Below are 17219 nucleotides of genomic sequence, written 5' to 3'. Positions count from 1 at the left end.
CCAATTGTGCGATTGGATTGAGGAGTTCCTAGATAACAGGACGCAGCATGTTATTCTCAATGGAGAGAAGTCTTCCGAAGTAAGTGATTTCAGGTGTGCCGCAGGGGAGTGTCATAGGACCGTTGCTATTCACAATATACATAAATGACCTTGTGGATGACATCGGAAGTTCACTGAGGCTTTTTGCAGATGATGCTGTGGTGTATCGAGAGGTTGTAACAATGGAAAATTGTACTGAAATGCAGGAGGATCTGCAGCGAATTGACGCGTGGTGCAGGGAATGGCAATTGAATCTCAATGTAGACAAGTGTAATGTGCTGCGAATACACAGAAAGATAGATCCCTTATCATTTAGCTACAGTATAGCAGGTCAGCAACTGGAAGCAGTTAATACCATAAATTACCTGGGAGTACGCATTAGGAGTGATTTAAAATGGAATGATCATATAATGTTGATCGTCGGTAAAGCAGATGCCAGACTGAGATTCACTGGAAGAATCCTAAGGAAATGCAATCCGAAAACAAAGGAAGTAGATTACAGTACGCTTGTTCGCCCACTGCTTGAATACTGCTCAGCAGTGTGGGATCCGTACCAGATAGGGTTGACAGAAGATATAGAGAAGATCCAACGGAGAGCAGCACGCTTCGCTACAGGATCATTTAGTAATCGCGAAAGCGTTACGGAGATGATAGATAAACTCCAGTGGAAGACTCTGCAGGAGAGACGCTCAGTAGCTCGGTATGGGCTTTTGTCAAAGTTTCGAGAACATACCTTCACTGAAGAGTCAAGCAGTATATTATTGCTCCCTCTTACGTATATCTCGCGAAGAGACCATGAGGATAAAATCAGAGAGATTAGAGCCCACACAGAGGCATACCGACAATCCTTCTTTCCACGAACAATACGAGACTGGAATAGAAGGGAGAACCGATAGAGATACTCAAGGTACCCTCCGCCACACACCGTCAGGTGGCTTGCGGAGTATGGATGTAGATGTAGATGTAGAATTGAGAGGGTGAATTTGTTGTGCGTCCCTGGTCGCCATGAATCGGTCGCAATGGAGAAACTGGTAGGCTTGCCGCAATAGAAGCGACCACTCCATATGTTGCAGCGAAATCTCTCTTAACCACCACTAAGACGATGGTTAGAAGAAAAGTAATTAGCTGGATTAGGAAGCAGCACACACAAATTTGGACTAACACACGAATCGGATTTTTTGTTCTTTTTCACATTTATGCTGCGCGAAATTCAAAACTCAAATATGTCTTGGCCTACACAGTTTGATGCAACTCTCAAGAACTCTCGAGGAAATCGACCTAGAAGATTTGCGAGTGTCCGTATTATCCTAAATTCTGAACGAAATTCCGTCCGAACACACTCAGAAAGCCCAACGGTGCCGACCGACCGCCGTGTCGTCCTGAAAACGCAACCAGCTCTTTACACACACGAAGTGCTGATTGCTATAGAGAAAGGATAACAAATTGATTCGGTATTCCTAGATTTCTGGATGCTTTTGGCACAGTACGTCACAAGCGGCTTGTGATCAAATTGCATGCTTATGAAATATCGTCTCAGTTATGCGACTGGATTCGTGATCTCCTGTCAAGAGAGGTCACAGTTCGTAGTAACTAACGGAAAGTCATCGAGTATAACAAAAGTGATTTCTAGAATTTTCCAAGGTAGTGTTATACGAGGTGCATTCAAGTTCTAAGGCCTCCGATTTTTTTTCTAATTAACTGCTCACCCAAAATCGATGAAACTGGCGTTACTTCTCGACGTAATCGCCCTGCAGACGTACACATTTTTCACAACGCTGACGCCACGATTCCATGGCAGCGGTGAAGGCTTCTTTAGGAGTCTGTTTTGACCACTGGAAAATGGCATCTTCTTTAGGAGACTGTTTTGACCACTGGAAAATGGCATCCACGTCTCATCCATTGTCACAACCGACGGAAAGAAAGTCCCATTCATGCTGTCGTTGCGCGTCAACATTGCTCGGCAACATGCCACACAGGCAGCCGTGTGGTCGTCCGTCAGCATTCGTGGCACCCACCTGGATGACACTTTTCGCATTTTCAGGTCGTCATGCAGGATTGTGTGCACAGAACCCACAGAAATACCAACTCTGGAGGCGATCTGTTCAACAGTCATTCGGCGATCCCCCAAAACAATTCTCTGCACTTTCTCGATCGTGTTGTCAGACCGGCTTGTGCGAGCCCGAGGTTGTTTCGGTTTGTTGTCACACGATGTTCTGCCTTCATTAAACTGTCGCACCCACAAACGCACTTTCCACACATCCATAACTCCGTCACCACATGTCTCCTTCAACTGTCGATGAATTTCAATTGGTTTCACACCACGCAAACTCTGAAAACGAATGATTGCACGCTGTTCAAGTAAGGAAAACGTCGCCATTTTAAGTATTTAAAACTGTTTTCATTCTCGCCGATGGCGGTAAAATTCCATCTGCCGTACGGTGCTGCCATCTCTGGGACGTATTGACAATGAACGCGGCCTCATTTTAAAACAATGTGCATGTTTCTATCTCTTTCCAGTCCGGAGAAAAAAAATCGGAGGACTTAGAACTTGAATGCACCTGGTACCTAAATCCGAATATCTGTAGTGACGCTTACATCTTGAATAAAGTATTTGCACGCCGTACTTTGTAAATAACTTACGTTTTTTAAAAAAGTTCAATAATTGTCATCTGGTATAAACGGTTTAGGAAACAATCTGAGCGCCTGTTTGTTTGCAGATGATGCTGTCGTTTATCGTCTGTTAAAGTCGTCAGAATATTAAAAAAAAGACTACAAAACGATTTAGAAAAGAGATCTGTGTGGTGCGAAAATTGGGAACTGACCTTAAATGATGAAAAGTGTGTCGACTTGACTACTAAAACGAATAATCCGTTAAACTTTGTTTACACTATAAATCAAATAAATCTAAAGGCCATAAATTCAACTAAATACCTAGGAATTACGATTACTAAGAAATTAAATTGGAAATAAGACACCGAAAATGTTGGGCGTAAGACGAACTGCGTTTTGTAGGCAGAACACTTAGAAGATGCAACAGAGATATTAAAGAGACTGCCTACATTACGCTTGTCCGTCCTCTTTTGAAGTACTGCAGCACGGTGTGGGATCCTTATCAGCTGGGATTAACGAAGTACATCGGGAAAGTTGAAAGAAGGCCAGCACGTTTTGTATTGTCCAGAAACATGGGAGAGCGTGTCTCGGAAATGATACAGGAATGGAGATAACTGAAAGAAAGGCGTTTCTCGTTACAGCGGGATCTTGTCATGAAATTTCAATCACCAACGTTCTCCTCCGAATGCGAAAATACCGGGTGACTAAAAGTCAGTATAAATTTGAAAACTTAATAAACCACGGAATAATGTAGATAGAGAGGTAAAAATTGTCACACATGCTTGGAATCACATGGGGTTTTATTAGAACAAAAAAAAACCAAACAAACAAAGTTCACAAAATGTCCGACAAATGGCGCTGGACAGCAAAACGTCAGTGACTGCGCATGACAATCGTGTATGAAAGGAGCTGTAATGAGAGAGAGAATCAGATGCGCCAGCAGTCGCAGCATGTTGACATTACCTGAAAAGGCGCTTTTAGTGAAGCTGTATTATCAGAATGCGGAATGTGCTAGTTCAGCGTTACGATCCTATCGCCATAGGAAGGGCATTCGAACGGGTGCAGGTCCGTTGACAAATGCAGCAGTGGCGAGAATGATTTCGCAGTTCGAAGCCACGGGTTGTTTAGACGATAGACCCCGTAGTGGCCGACCGAGCACAAGGCGTAATGCTGCTGAGACAGTCCAGGAAGAAATGGAGACTGTAGCGGGTTCGTCTGTGCACGGGGAAGTCAGCGCTCGTGCAGTCGCACGTCGCACCGGCATTCCGTACACTACTGTTTGGTTGGCACTGAGGCGTACCCTCTGATGCTATACGTATCAAACCCATCGGTATCGTGAACTGTTACCAGGTGATTTAGTGAAGCGGAGGGCACTTGCGGTGTGGGCGTTTCAAGATGCGGAAGATGACGATTGGTTGAGTAACGTGTTGCGGACCGACGAAGCTCATTTCACGCTCCGAGGGTCAGAATTTGGGCTAGCGGAAATCCTAGAACTGTCGTGGAAACTCCATTGCACGACGAGAAAGTCACGGTATGGGTTGGATTTACCACATCTACCGTTATCGGGCCTTTTTTCTTCGAGGAAATGCATGATTCTGGTTTTGTAACTGCTACCGTGACGGGTGAGAGGTACGCCGATGTGTTACAGAATCGCATCATCCCCAGCCTGGCTGATAAACACCTGCTGGAACGTACGATGTTTATGCAGGATGGCGCTCCAAACCATATCGCTAGACGCGTGAAAGATCTCTTGCGCGCGTCGTTTGGTGGTGATCGTGTGCTCAGCCGCCACTTTCGTCATGCTTGGCCTCCCAGGTCCCCAAACGTCAGTCCGTGCGATTATTGGCTTTGGGGTTACCTGAAGTCGCAAGTGTATCGTGATCGACCGACATCTCTAGGGATGCTGAAAGACAACATCCGACACCAATGCCTCACTATAACTCCGGACATGCTTTACAGTGCTGTTTACAACATTATTCCTCGACTACAGCTATTGTTGAGGAATGATGGTGGACATATTGAGCATTTCCTGTAAAGAACATCATCTTTGCTTTGTCTTACTTTCTTATGTTAATTATTGCTATTCTGATCAGATGAAGCGCCATCTGTCGGAAATTTTCTGAACTTTTGTATTTTTTTGGTTCTAATAAAACTCCATGTCATTCCAAGCATGTGTGTCAATTTGTACCTCTCTATCTACATTATTCCGTGATTTACTCAGTTTTCCAATTTATGCCCGCATCTCGTGGTCGTGCGGTAGCGTTCTCGCTTCCCACGCCCGGGTTCCCGGGTTCGATTCCCGGCGGGGTCAGGGATTTTCTCTGCCTCGTGATGGCTGGGTGTTGTGTGCTGTCCTTAGGTTAGTTAGGTTTAAGTAGTTCTAAGTTCTAGGGGACTTATGACCACAGCAGTTGAGTCCCATAGTGCTCAGAGCCATTTGAACCATTTTTCCAATTTATACTGACTTTTTGATCACTCGTCCGCAGCTCGTGGTCGTGCGGTAGCATTCTCGCTTCCCACGCCCGGGTTCGATTCCCGGCGGGGTCAGGGATTTTCTCTGCCTCGTGATGACTGGGTGTTGTGTGATGTCCTTAGGTTAGTTAGGTTTAAGTAGTTCTAAGTTATAGGGGACTGATGAACATAGATGTTAAGTCCCATAGTGCTCAGAGCCATTTGAACCATTTTTGATCACTCAGTATTTTGCTGACGTCGACCTGGTCAGGGAGAAACTATCATCATAATAAACTAAAGGAAATCAGAGCTCGCACGGAAAGATTTGCTGTTCTTTTTTTCCGCGCGCTGTTCGAGAATGGAATAACGGAGAATTATTGTGAAGTTGGTTCGATGAACCCTCTGCCACGCTCTTAAGTAGTCAAGCGGATGAAGATGTTGCTGTAGAGTGTACTGCTTTGACGAGGGTAACTCTTTTCACTCCAAAGGTATTGAGATGAAAGGGACACAGAGATGTGCAGTTACAGAAATTAACAGGTCAATTAGATCCAGAGGAGACTTCAAATGCGATCGTCGAGTGGGAGTAATCTCCTTCTACGAGCTTTACACACACACACACACACACACACACACACACATATACAGACACACGCAGTTACAGAGAGAGAGAGAGCAGCTGAGACAATTCAGTGAAGTAATTAGTGTCGCAAACAATCCGACCTTCCGCGCGCCTTGGCAGCCATAACTCGAGCTAACAGAGCCGGTCGTGCGCAAAAGCCAAATCTGCGTTTCTGCGTTTAACCCCATCCTCAGCTAACGAGGCAATTAGAACAGCGCCTTCCTAATTAGCAGCGATGCCTCGCGTCTTCTCGGTATTGGGGCGCGCCCCACACACTTACTATACTGCCGGGTACAGTCGTGGCAGAACAAACTGAGGCGCTCTGTAGGTACTGAGAGGCGAAGCATACTGAAGCACTTTCCAGTAAGTTTTTGCTAAAACAATGTAGTGAAACTTTTCATTTTCACACAAACCGTTTTCTTCTTTTTACTGAGGGAAAGAGCGCCTTTCAACTTGTTAGCATGGATGAGGGCTTTACTTTCTTCTTCCCTTCCCAAAACCTGTTCTTACATTCACTGGCCGGCAGGTGTGGCCGAGCGGTTCTAGGCGCTTCAGTCTGGAACCGCGCCACCGCTACGGTCGCAGGTTCGACTCCTGCCTCGGGCATGGATGTGTGTGATGTCCTTAGGTTAGTTAGGTTTAAGTAGTTCTAAGTTGTAGGGGACTGATGACCTCAGATGTTGAGCCCCATAGTGCTCAGAGCCAAGATTCACTGTGTTGTTTCTTGTGTCCACCTGTCTACTGTCTCCCAGAGTGATTTTCAGCTTTCTCTGCGAATTTGTGATTTTCAATTAGGATTGCAAAGGCTTTCGTTCTCTGACGGTACCTTGTGTGGCCTTCACTTCTCTTAAGTTCTGGTTAATTTCTTCTAATCAGAGTTTTAAAACTACCCTAGGCTCACATGTAAACTGCGGTAATTTCCCTAGTAGCCTTCGAGAGATGAGATAGTAACTGCGTTACATATACGTTAGGAGTGCTGCATACCTATCGGGCATGACCTCGTTTCGATCGCTTTGTTTCCTTATGAGGTCAGAGTCTTGTTAGATTCCCCTAGCAACCGAAAGCGGTCAACTGTCTAGGAACTGAGTGAGAGTATATCAAGGGCTACATACAATATGGAAAAATTTTCCTTTACATACACTACTGGCCATTAAAATTGATACACCAAGAAGAAATGCCGATGATAAACGAGTATTCATTGGACAAATATATTATACTAGAACTGACATGTGATTACATTTTGACGCAATTTGGGTGCATAAATCCTGAGAAATCAGTACCCAGAACAACCAACTCTGGCCGCAATAACGGCCTTGATACGCCTGGGCATTGAGTAAAACAGAGCTCGGATGGCGTGTACAGGTACAGCTGCCCATGCAACTTCAACTCGATACCGCAGTTCATCAAGAGTAGTGACTGGCGTATTCTGACGAGCCAGTTACTGGGCCACCATTGACCAGACGTTTTCAGTTGGTGAGAGATCTGGAGAATGTGCTGACCAGGGCAGTAGTCGAACATTTTCTCTATCCAGAAAGGCCCGTACAGGACCTGCAACATGCGGTCGTGCGTTATCCTGCTGAAATGTAGGGTTTCAAAGCGGTCGAATGTAGGGTAGAGCCACGGGTCGTAACACATCTGAAACGTAACGTCCACTGTTCAGAGTGCCGTCAATGCGAACAAGACGTGACCGAGACGTGTAACCAATGGCACCCCATACCATCAAGCCGGGTGATACGCCAGTATGGCGATGACGAATACACGCTTCCAATGTGCGTTCACCTCGATGTCGCCAAACACGGCTGCGGCCATCATGATGCTGTAAACAGAACCTGGATTCATCCGAAAAAATCACGTTTTGCCATTCGTGCACCCAGGTTCGTCATTGAGTACACCATCGCAGGCGCTTCTGTCTGTGATGCAGCGTCAAGGGTAACCGCAGCCGCGGTCTCCGAGCTGATAGTCCGTGCTGCTGCAAACGTCGTCGAACTGTTCGTGCAGACGTCTGTTGTCTTGCAAACGTCCCCATCTGTTGACTCAGGAATCTAGATATGGCTGTACGATCCGTTACAGCCATGTGGATAAGATGCGTTTCATCTCGACTGCTAGTGATACGAGGCCGTTGGGATCCAGCACAGCGTTCCGTATTACCCTCCTGAACCCACCGAAGCCACATTATGCTAACAGTCATTGGATCTCGGCCAACGCGAGCAGCAATGTATCGATACGATAAACCGCAATCGCGATAGGCTACAATCCGACCTTTATCTAAGTCGGAAACGTGATGGTACCCATTCTTCCTCCTTACACGAGGCGTCACAACAACGTTTCACCAGGCAACGCCGGGTAACTGCTGTTTGTGTATGAGAAATCGGTTGGATACTTTTCTCATGTCAGCAAGTTGAAGGTGTCGCGACCGACGCCAACCTTGTGGGAATGCTCTGAAAAGCTACTCATTTGCATATCACAGCATCTTCTTCCTGTCCGTTAAATTTCGCGTCTGTAGCACGTAATTTTCATGGTGTAGCATCTGTAATGGCCAGTGTAGTTTTCCTCTTGTCTGCCACTTAAAAATAAACAGTATTTACCGTAAAATTGAATCTTACAATATTGAATTCAGGTATTATTCGAAAAGCATTGATATGTGACATGAAATAGAGGGATGTTGTAGCAAAAATTGAAAAAAAAGAGCTGATTTATCATGTGGCAGTACAGAACTCTATTTCATAAAAAAAGGTAAAATTAGAAAAAACTCTAAAAAAACATATTTAAACATCACTTCATCAAGATTATATAGAACATGTTTCTGTTATTCATAGACAACTTTCGCACTTATCAGTAACAATATCAAATTCTCGGTTTGACCATTATGAAGAACATTCCATAGAGCACAAACTAACAACAATAATCCTACAGATTTTTGTGTGTTTGATGATGATGGTGTTTGGTTTGTGGGATGCTGAACCGTGCGGTTATCAGCGCCCGTACAAACCCCCAAACTTTGCCCAGTCCAAACTCGCCACTTCCATAAATGATGAAAGCGACACAACAACACCCAGTCATCTCGAGGCAGGTGAAAATCCCTAACCCCGCCGGCAATCGAACCCGGGACCCCGTGCTTGGGAAGCAAGAATGCGACCGTGAGACCACGAGCTGCTGACTTTAGTTTGTATAAACTGTACTCGCAACGAATCCCGCCCGGCTAGCCGCGCGGTCTGACGCACTCCTTCTCGAGCAGGAAGGCGTTATCAGTCCCCGCACGAATGCACCCGGCGAATATTTCACCAAGAGACTTCACCTGACCCGTTTTCGCGTGAATCTGTTTATCTTTTGACACACCAATCTTCTGACTTCCTCTCCCGTGCCGACTCGTCTATGTCAGACCAGCACATTCTTCCAACGCACTCAGTTCTTTGTTGCACGTACTCCTCTACGAGGTGCATCATGTTCTAAGGCCTCCGATTTTTTTTCTAATTAAATACTCACCCGAAATCGATGAAACTGGCGTTACTTCTCGACGTAATCGCCCTGCAGACGTACACATTTTTCACAACGCTGACGCTATGATTACATGGCAGCGGCGAAGGCTTCTTTAGGAGTCTGTTTTGACCACTGGAAAATTGCTGAGGCAATAGCAGCACGGCTGGTGAATGTGCGGCCACGGAGAGTGTGTTTCATTGTTGGAAAAAGCCAAAAGTCACTAGGAGCCAGGTCAGGTGAGTAGGGAGCAGGAGGAATCACTTCAAAGTTGTTATCACGAAGAAACTGTTGCGTAACGTTAGCTCGATGTGCGGGTGCGTTGTCTCGGTGAAACAGCACACGCGCAGCCCTTCCCGGACGTTTTTGTTGCAGTGCAGGAAGGAATTTGTTCTTCAAAACATTTTCGTAGGATGCACCTGTTACCGTAGTGCCCTTTGGAACGCAATGGGTAAAGAATACGCCCTCGCTGTCACAGAACGTGGATACCATCATTTTTTCAGCACTGGCGGTTACCCGAAATTTTTTTGGTGGCGGTGAATCTGTGTGCTTCCATTGAGCTGACTGGCGCTTTGTTTGTGGATTGAAAAATGGCATCCACGTCTCATCCATTGTCACAACCGACGAAAAGAAAGTCCCATTCGTGCTGTCGTGGCGCGTCAACATTGTTCGGCAACGTGTCACACGGGCAGCCGTGTGGTCGTCCGTCAGCATTCGTGGCACCCACCTGGATGACACTTTTCGCATTTTCAGGTCGTCGTGCAGGATTGTGTGCACAGAACCCACAGAAATGCCAACTCTGGAGGCGATCTGTTCAACAGTCATTCGGCGATCCCCCAAAACAATTCTCTCCACTTTCTCGATCGTGTCGTCAGACCGGCTTGTGCGAGCCCGAGGTTGTTTCGGTTTGTTGTCACACGATGTTCTGCCTTCATTAAACTGTCGCACCCACGAGCGCACTTTCGACACATCTGTAACTCCATCACCACATGTCTCCTTCAACTGTCGATGAATTTCAATTGGTTTCACACCACGCAAGTTCAGAAAACGAATGATAGCACGCTGTTCAAGTAAGGAAAACGTCGCCATTTTAAGTATTTAAAACAGTTCTCATTCTCGCCGCTGGCGGTAAAATTCCATCTGCCCTACGGTACTGCCATCTCTGGGACGTATTGTCAATGAATGTGGCCTCATTTTAAAATAATGCGCATGTTTCTATCTCTTTCCAGTCCGGAGAAAAAAAATCGGAGGCCTTACAACTTGAATGCACCTCGTACACTTTTTACCCGCTACAGCTCGCTCCAATACCATGAAAATATTCCGTGATGCGTTAACACATCTCCTACTTCCTGTTCCTGCGTCTTGTCAGTGTTTTCCGCGTGTTACTTTCTTCGACCATTAGGGGGATAACCGCCTCATTCCTAACTTCAGCCGGCCGGAGTGGCCGTGCAGTTCTAGGCGCTACAGTCTGGAACCGAGCGACCGCTACGGTCGCAGGTTCGAATCCTGCTTCGGGCTTGGATGTGTGTGTTGTCCTTAGGTTAATTAGGTCTAATTAGTTCTAAGTTCTAGGCGACTGATGACCTCAGAAGTTAAGTCGCATAGTGCTCAGAGCCATTTCGAACCTAACTTCATCAGACCGACTAATTTTCAACATTCTTCTGTAGCACCACATCTGAAATACTTCGATGCTCTTCTGTTGCAGTTTTCGCACAGTGCAGTTTTCACTACCGTATAATTCTGTGTTCCAAACAAACATTCTCACAAATTTCCTTCTCAAATTAAGGGCTATGCTTGACGCCAACAGACTTCTCTTAGCCAGGAATGCCCTTTTTCCCAGTGCTTGTCTGCTTTCTATGTCCTCTTCGCTCCCTCCGTCATGGGTTATTTTGCTGCCTAGGTAGCAGAACTGCTTAACTTCACACTCTTCGTGTGACCATCAATCCCATCAGTGAATCTTATTATTGATATACTTTCACTTTGAATTTTAACGGAAGTCTGGAAGTTTTCTTTTATTGATTGGCGACTCCATGGAGTGTCCTGTGCACCACGACCAGATAATGGATATACTTGGAAAGAGAGACAGCATTGGTCGTATTTTTTTTTTGTTTTATTAACCGCAAAATCGATTTTCGGTCACTCAGTGACCGTCCTCAGTGCTGTAATATACAATTTAAATTGGTAGGCACTCGTGTCAACAAGCTTAAAGCTCAGTTTATGTGATCACTCTAAGCTTGTTGACACCAGTGCCTACCAATTTAAATTGTATATTACAGCACTGAGGATGGTCACTAAGTGACCGAAAATCGATTTTGCTGTTAATAAAACAAAAAAAAAAAAAAATACGACCAATGCTGTCTCTCCTTCCAAGTATTTTCTTTTATTTCTGTCATTGCCTCTTCAGTGTGTAGTTTGAACAAAAGCAGCGTAACACTACATCCCTATGTTACACTCTTTTTAATCCGAGCATTTCGTTCTTCGTCGCCCACTATTCGGTACGTAGTTTTGACAGTACGGAGACTTTTTGGAAGGTGCGAGGTAAGTCGGGCCAAATTCCATGCAGAAACATATAGTGCGAAATTAACACAATGAAAGCAAAACACTGGACATCCGAACATACGGATACGTAGCACCGGTTACCTCACCACCGGGTGGACCGATGACTTCTTGAGTTCGCCTGGCGTCGTACATATGCGTCAGCGACCCCATGTTCGCATACTTCGAACGATTACATACACAACGTGATCAAAAGTATTCGGACACTCCCAAAAAACATACCTTTTCCGTGTTAACTGCATTGTGCTGCCACCTACTGCCAGGTACCCCGTATCAGCGACCTCAGTAGCCATTAGACATCGTGAGAGGGCAGAATGGGGGCGCTCCGCGGAACTCACGGACTTCGAACCTGGTCACGTGATTTGGTGTCACTTGTGTCATACGTGTGTACGCGAGTTTTAAACACTCCTAAAGATCCCTAAGTCCACTGTTTCCGACGTGGTAGTGGAGTGCAAACGTGAAGGGACACGTACAGCACAAAGGCGTACAGGCCGACCTCGTCTGTTGACTGACAGAGACCGCCCACAGCTGAAGAGGGTCGTAATGTGTAATAGGCAGACATCTATCCGGACATGAAACTTCCTGGCAGATTAAAAGCGTGTGCCGGACGGAGACTCGAACTCGGGACCTTTGCCTTTCGCGGGCAAGTGCACTTTCCCGCGAAAGGTAAAGGTCCCGAGTTCGAGTCTCGGTCCGGCACACAGTTTTAATCTGCCAGGAAGTTTCGTATCAGCGCACACTCTGCTGCAGAGTGAAAAATCTTATTCTGGATCTATCCAGACCGTCACACACGAATTCCAAACTGCATCAGAATCCACTGCAAGTACTATGACAGTTAGGCGAGAGGTGAGAAAACTTGGGTTTCATGGTCGAGCGGCTGCTCATAAGCCACACATCACGCCGGTAAATATCAAACGACGCCTCGGTTGGTGTAAGGAGCGTAAACATTAGACGATTGAATAGTGGGAAAGTGTTGTGTGGAATGACGAATCACGGTACACGATGTGACGATCCGATGGCAGGGTGAGGGTATGGCGAATGCCCGGTCAACGTCATCTGCCAACGTGTGTAGTGTCAACAGTAAAATTCGGAGGCGGTGGTGTGGTCGTGTTTTTTATGGAGGGGGTTTGCATCCCTTGTTGTTTTGCATGGAACTGTCACAGCAGTGGCCTACATTGATGTTTTAAGCACCTTCCTGCTTCCCAATGTTGAAGAGCAATTCGGGGCTGGCGATTGCACCTTTCAACACCATCGAACACCTGTTCATAATGCACGGCCTGTGGCGGAGTTGTTACGCGACAATAACCTGCACTGAGCCCTGACCTGAATCCTATAGAACACCTTTGGAATGTCTTGGAACGCCGATTTTGTACCAGGCCTCACCGACTGACATAGATACATCTCCTTAGCGCAGCGCTCTGTGAAGAATGGGCTGCCATTTCCCAAAAAACCTTCGAGCACCTGATTGAACGTAAGCCTGCGAGGGTGTACATCCAACCTATCGCCCCCAATAATTCTGTATTTATTTGGTGAAACACCCAGTATAGCAGGAAGCAATATGTTGGCTGACGCATCTAGAATCGTATACTCTCGCAATTAAGAGATGGCACAGTGATGGACAATACATCTCAAATGTGTGTGAATCCCTGCAGGACCAAACTACTGAGATAAGTTCCTATCGGACCAAACTGCAGAGGCCATCGTTCCATAGGCTTACATAGTACTTAATCCAACTTAAACTAACTTATGCTGAGAACATCACATACACTCATGCCCGAGGGAGGAGTTGAACCTCTGGCGGTAGGGGCCGCGCAATCCGTGACATGACGCCTCTATCTGCGCGGCCTCTCCGCGCGGCACATAACATCTCCTGTAGCGTCTTCCATTGGATCGGCTGATCATCTCCTTAACGCTTCCGCGCTTACTAAATGAACCTGTAACGAAGTGTGTCGCTCTTCTTTGGATCTTCTCTATTTCCTCTGCCGGTCCTATCTGGTACTAATCCGATAGTGACGAGCCGTATTCAAGTATTGGGCGAACGAGATCCTTGCAAGCTGCCTCCTTAGTGGGTGGCCTACAGTTCCCGATGATTCTTCCAACGAAACGACGAGGTGCAATCAAGTTCTAAGGCCTCCGATTTTTTTTTCTCCGGACTGGAAAGAGATAGAAACATGCGCATTGTTTTAAAATGAGGCCGCGTTCATTATGAATACGTACCAGAGATGGCAGCACCGTACAGCAGATGGAATTTTACCGCCAGCGGCGAGAATGAGAACTGTTTTAAATACTTAAAATGGCGACGTTTTCCTTACTCCTTACTCGAATCATTCGTTTTCTGAATTCGCGTGGTGTGAAACCAATTGAAATTCATCGACAGTTGAAGGAGATGTGGTGGTGCAGTTAAGGATGTGTCGAAAGTGCGTTTGTGGGTGCGACAGTTTACTGAAGGCAGAACATCGTGTGACAACAAACCGAAACAATCTCGGGCTCGCACAAGCCGGTCTGACGACACGATCGAGAAAGTGGAGAGAATTGTTTTGGGGGATCGCCGAATGACTGTTGAACAGATCGCCTCCAGAGTTGGCATTTCTGTGGGTTCTGTGCACACAATCCTGCATGACGACCTGAAAATGCGAAAAGTGTCATCCAGGTGGGTGCCACGAATGCTGACGGACGACCACACGGCTGCCCGTGTGGCACGTTGCCGAGCAATGTTGACGCGCAACGACAGCCTGAATGGGACTTTCTTTTCGTCGGTTGTGACAATGGATGAGACGTGCATGCCATTTTTCGATCCAGAAACAAAGCGCCAGTCAGCTCAATGGAAGCACACAGATTCACCGCCACCAAAAATATTTCGGGTAACTGCCAGTGCTGAAAAAATGATGGTGTCCATGTTCTGGGACAGCGAGGGCGTAATCCTTATCCATTGCGTTCCAAAGGGCACTACGGTAACAGGTGCATCCTACGAAAATGTTTTGAAGAAGAAATTCCTTCCTGCACTGCAACACAAACGTCCGGGTGCTGTTTCACCGAGACAACGCACCCGCACATCGAGCTAACGTTACGCAACAGTTTCTTCGTGATAACAACTTTGAAGTGAGTCCTCATGCTCCCTACTCACCTGACCTGGCTCCTAGTGACTTTTGGCTTTTTCCAACAATGAAAGACACTCTCCGTGGCCGCACATTCACCAGCCGTGCTGCTATTGCCTCAGCGATTTTCCAGTGGACAAAACAGACTCCTAAAGAAGCCTTCGCCGCTGCCATGGAATCATGGCGTCAGCGTTGTGAAAAATGCGTACGTCTGCAGGGCGATTACGTCGAGAAGTAACGCCAGTTTCATCGATTTCGGGTGAGTAGTTAATTAGAAAAAAAATCGGAGGCCTTAGAACTTGAATGCACCTCGTAAATTGGAACCTGCCGTTCTTTCTCATCTCAGAGTAGCATTTGCAGCCCACGCCCTCAATTATTTGCTCGATGTATTCCAATCTCTGTCTTCCTCTAGTTTTTGCCCTCTAAGGCTCCCTCTAGTACCAAGGAAGTCATTCCGTGGTACCTCAACACATGTCCTGCCATTCTGTACCTTCATCTACATCTACATCTGCATGATTACTCTGCAATTCACATTTAAGTGCTTGGCAGGGGGTTCATCGAACCACAATCATACTATCTCTCTACCATTCCACTCCCGAACAGCGCGCGGGAAAAACGAACACCTAAACCTTTCTGTTCGAGCTCTGATTTCCCCTTTTTTATTTTGATGATCATTCCTACCTATGTAGGTTGGGCTCATGAAAATATTTTCGCATTCGGAAGAGAAAGTTGGTGACTGAAATTTCGTAAATAGATCTCGCCGCGACGAGAAACGTCTTTGCTTTAATGACTTCCATCCCAAATCGCGTATCATATCTGCCACACTCTCTCCCCTATTACCTGATAATACAGAACAAGCTGCCCTTTTTTGCACCCTTTCGATGTCCTCCGTCAATCCCACCTGGTAAGGATCCCACACCGCGCAGCAATATTCTAACAGAGGCCGAACGAGTGTAGTGTAAGCTGTCTCTTTAGTGGACTTGTTGCATCTTCTAAGTGTCCTGCCAATGAAACGCAACCTTTGGCTCGCCTTCCCCACGATATTATCTATGTGGTCTTTGCAACTGAAGTTGTTCCTAATTTTAACACCCAGGTACTTAGTTGAATTGACAGCCTTGAGAATTGCACTATTTATCGAGTAATCGAGTTCCAACGGTTTTCTTTGGGAACTCGTGTGGATCACCTCACACTTTTCGTTATTTAGCGTCAACTGCCACCTGCCACACCATACAGCAATCTTTTCTAAATCGCTTTGCAACTCATACTGGTCTTCGGATGACCTTACTAGACGGTAAATTACAGCATCATCTGCGAACAACCTAAGAGAACTGCTCAGATTGTCACCCAGGTCATTTACATAAATCAGGAACAGCAGAGGTCCCAGTACGCTTCCCTGGGGAACACCTGATATCACTTCAGTTTTACTCGATGACTTGCCGTCTATTACTACGAACTGCGACCTTCCTGACAGGAAGTCACGAATCCAGTCGCACTACTGAGACGATACCCCATAGGCCTGCAGATTGATTAGAAGTCGCTTGTGAGGAACGGTGCCAAAAGCTTTCCGGATATCTAGAAATACGGAATCAACTTGAGATCTCCTGTCGATAGCGGCCATTACATCGTGCAAATAAAGAGCTAGCCTTCTTCTTGTCAGTGTGTTCCGCATATTCCTTTCCTCTCCGATTCTACGCAGAACCTCCTCATCCCTTACCAGTCCACCTAATTTTCAACGTTCATCTGTAGCACCACGTCTCAAACGCTTCGATTCTCTTCTGTTCCGCTTTTCGCACAATCCATGACTCACTATCAAACAACGTTGTGCTCCAGACGTACGTCATTATTTTGACAGATTTCCTTCACTTCGTCTACTTCTTAGTCACCAATATTGATATCGATTTTATCCCTTACTAGCAAATCTGGAAGAGCATCGCAACTGCCAATTTTGCATGGAAACTGGATATATGACCAAATCTGTCTCTCCCTCCTCCCTCGGGCATGGATGTGTGTGATGTCCTTAGGTTAATTAGGTTTAAGTAGTTCTAAGTTCTAGGGGACTGATGACCACAGATGTTGTCCCATAGTGCTCAGAGCCATTTGAACCATTTTGAACCTCCTCTCTCTGTTCATCTTCTCCTCCATCGTCTCCTCGTCCCCCTATCTCTCCCTTCCTCTGGTCCACGTCATCCTTCACCCTCTCTACGTCTATTTTCTCTCCCCTGTGTCTGTCCATCTCCTCTCCCACCGTCCATCTGATCTTGATTCTTGTTTATTGTTACCGCAAACGAAACCTTAACTGATTCGCAAAATGATGGTACCACTGGTATATGTGGTATGAGAGAGACTTCTCCTGCTACTGAATCTATGAGGACATA

The 17219-nt window shown here is 46.2% G+C and overlaps 1 protein-coding gene across 1 annotated transcript in view; it reads right to left on the bottom strand.

Moving 5' to 3' along the window:
- Positions 1 to 11902, bottom strand: part of LOC126108184 (high affinity cGMP-specific 3',5'-cyclic phosphodiesterase 9A) — a 279735-nt gene extending 267833 nt beyond the window's left edge. The window contains exon 1 of the mRNA XM_049913424.1: positions 11839 to 11902. Coding sequence (XP_049769381.1) covers positions 11839 to 11902 — 64 coding nt within the window. The remainder of the gene's footprint in view (positions 1 to 11838) is intronic.
- Positions 11903 to 17219: the final 5317 nt, after the last annotated feature.

The sequence above is a fragment of the Schistocerca cancellata genome, chromosome 11 (assembly GCF_023864275.1).
Source record: "Schistocerca cancellata isolate TAMUIC-IGC-003103 chromosome 11, iqSchCanc2.1, whole genome shotgun sequence".
Taxonomy (NCBI): domain Eukaryota; kingdom Metazoa; phylum Arthropoda; class Insecta; order Orthoptera; family Acrididae; genus Schistocerca; species Schistocerca cancellata.
This window is presented reverse-complemented; position numbering and strand designations above follow the sequence as displayed.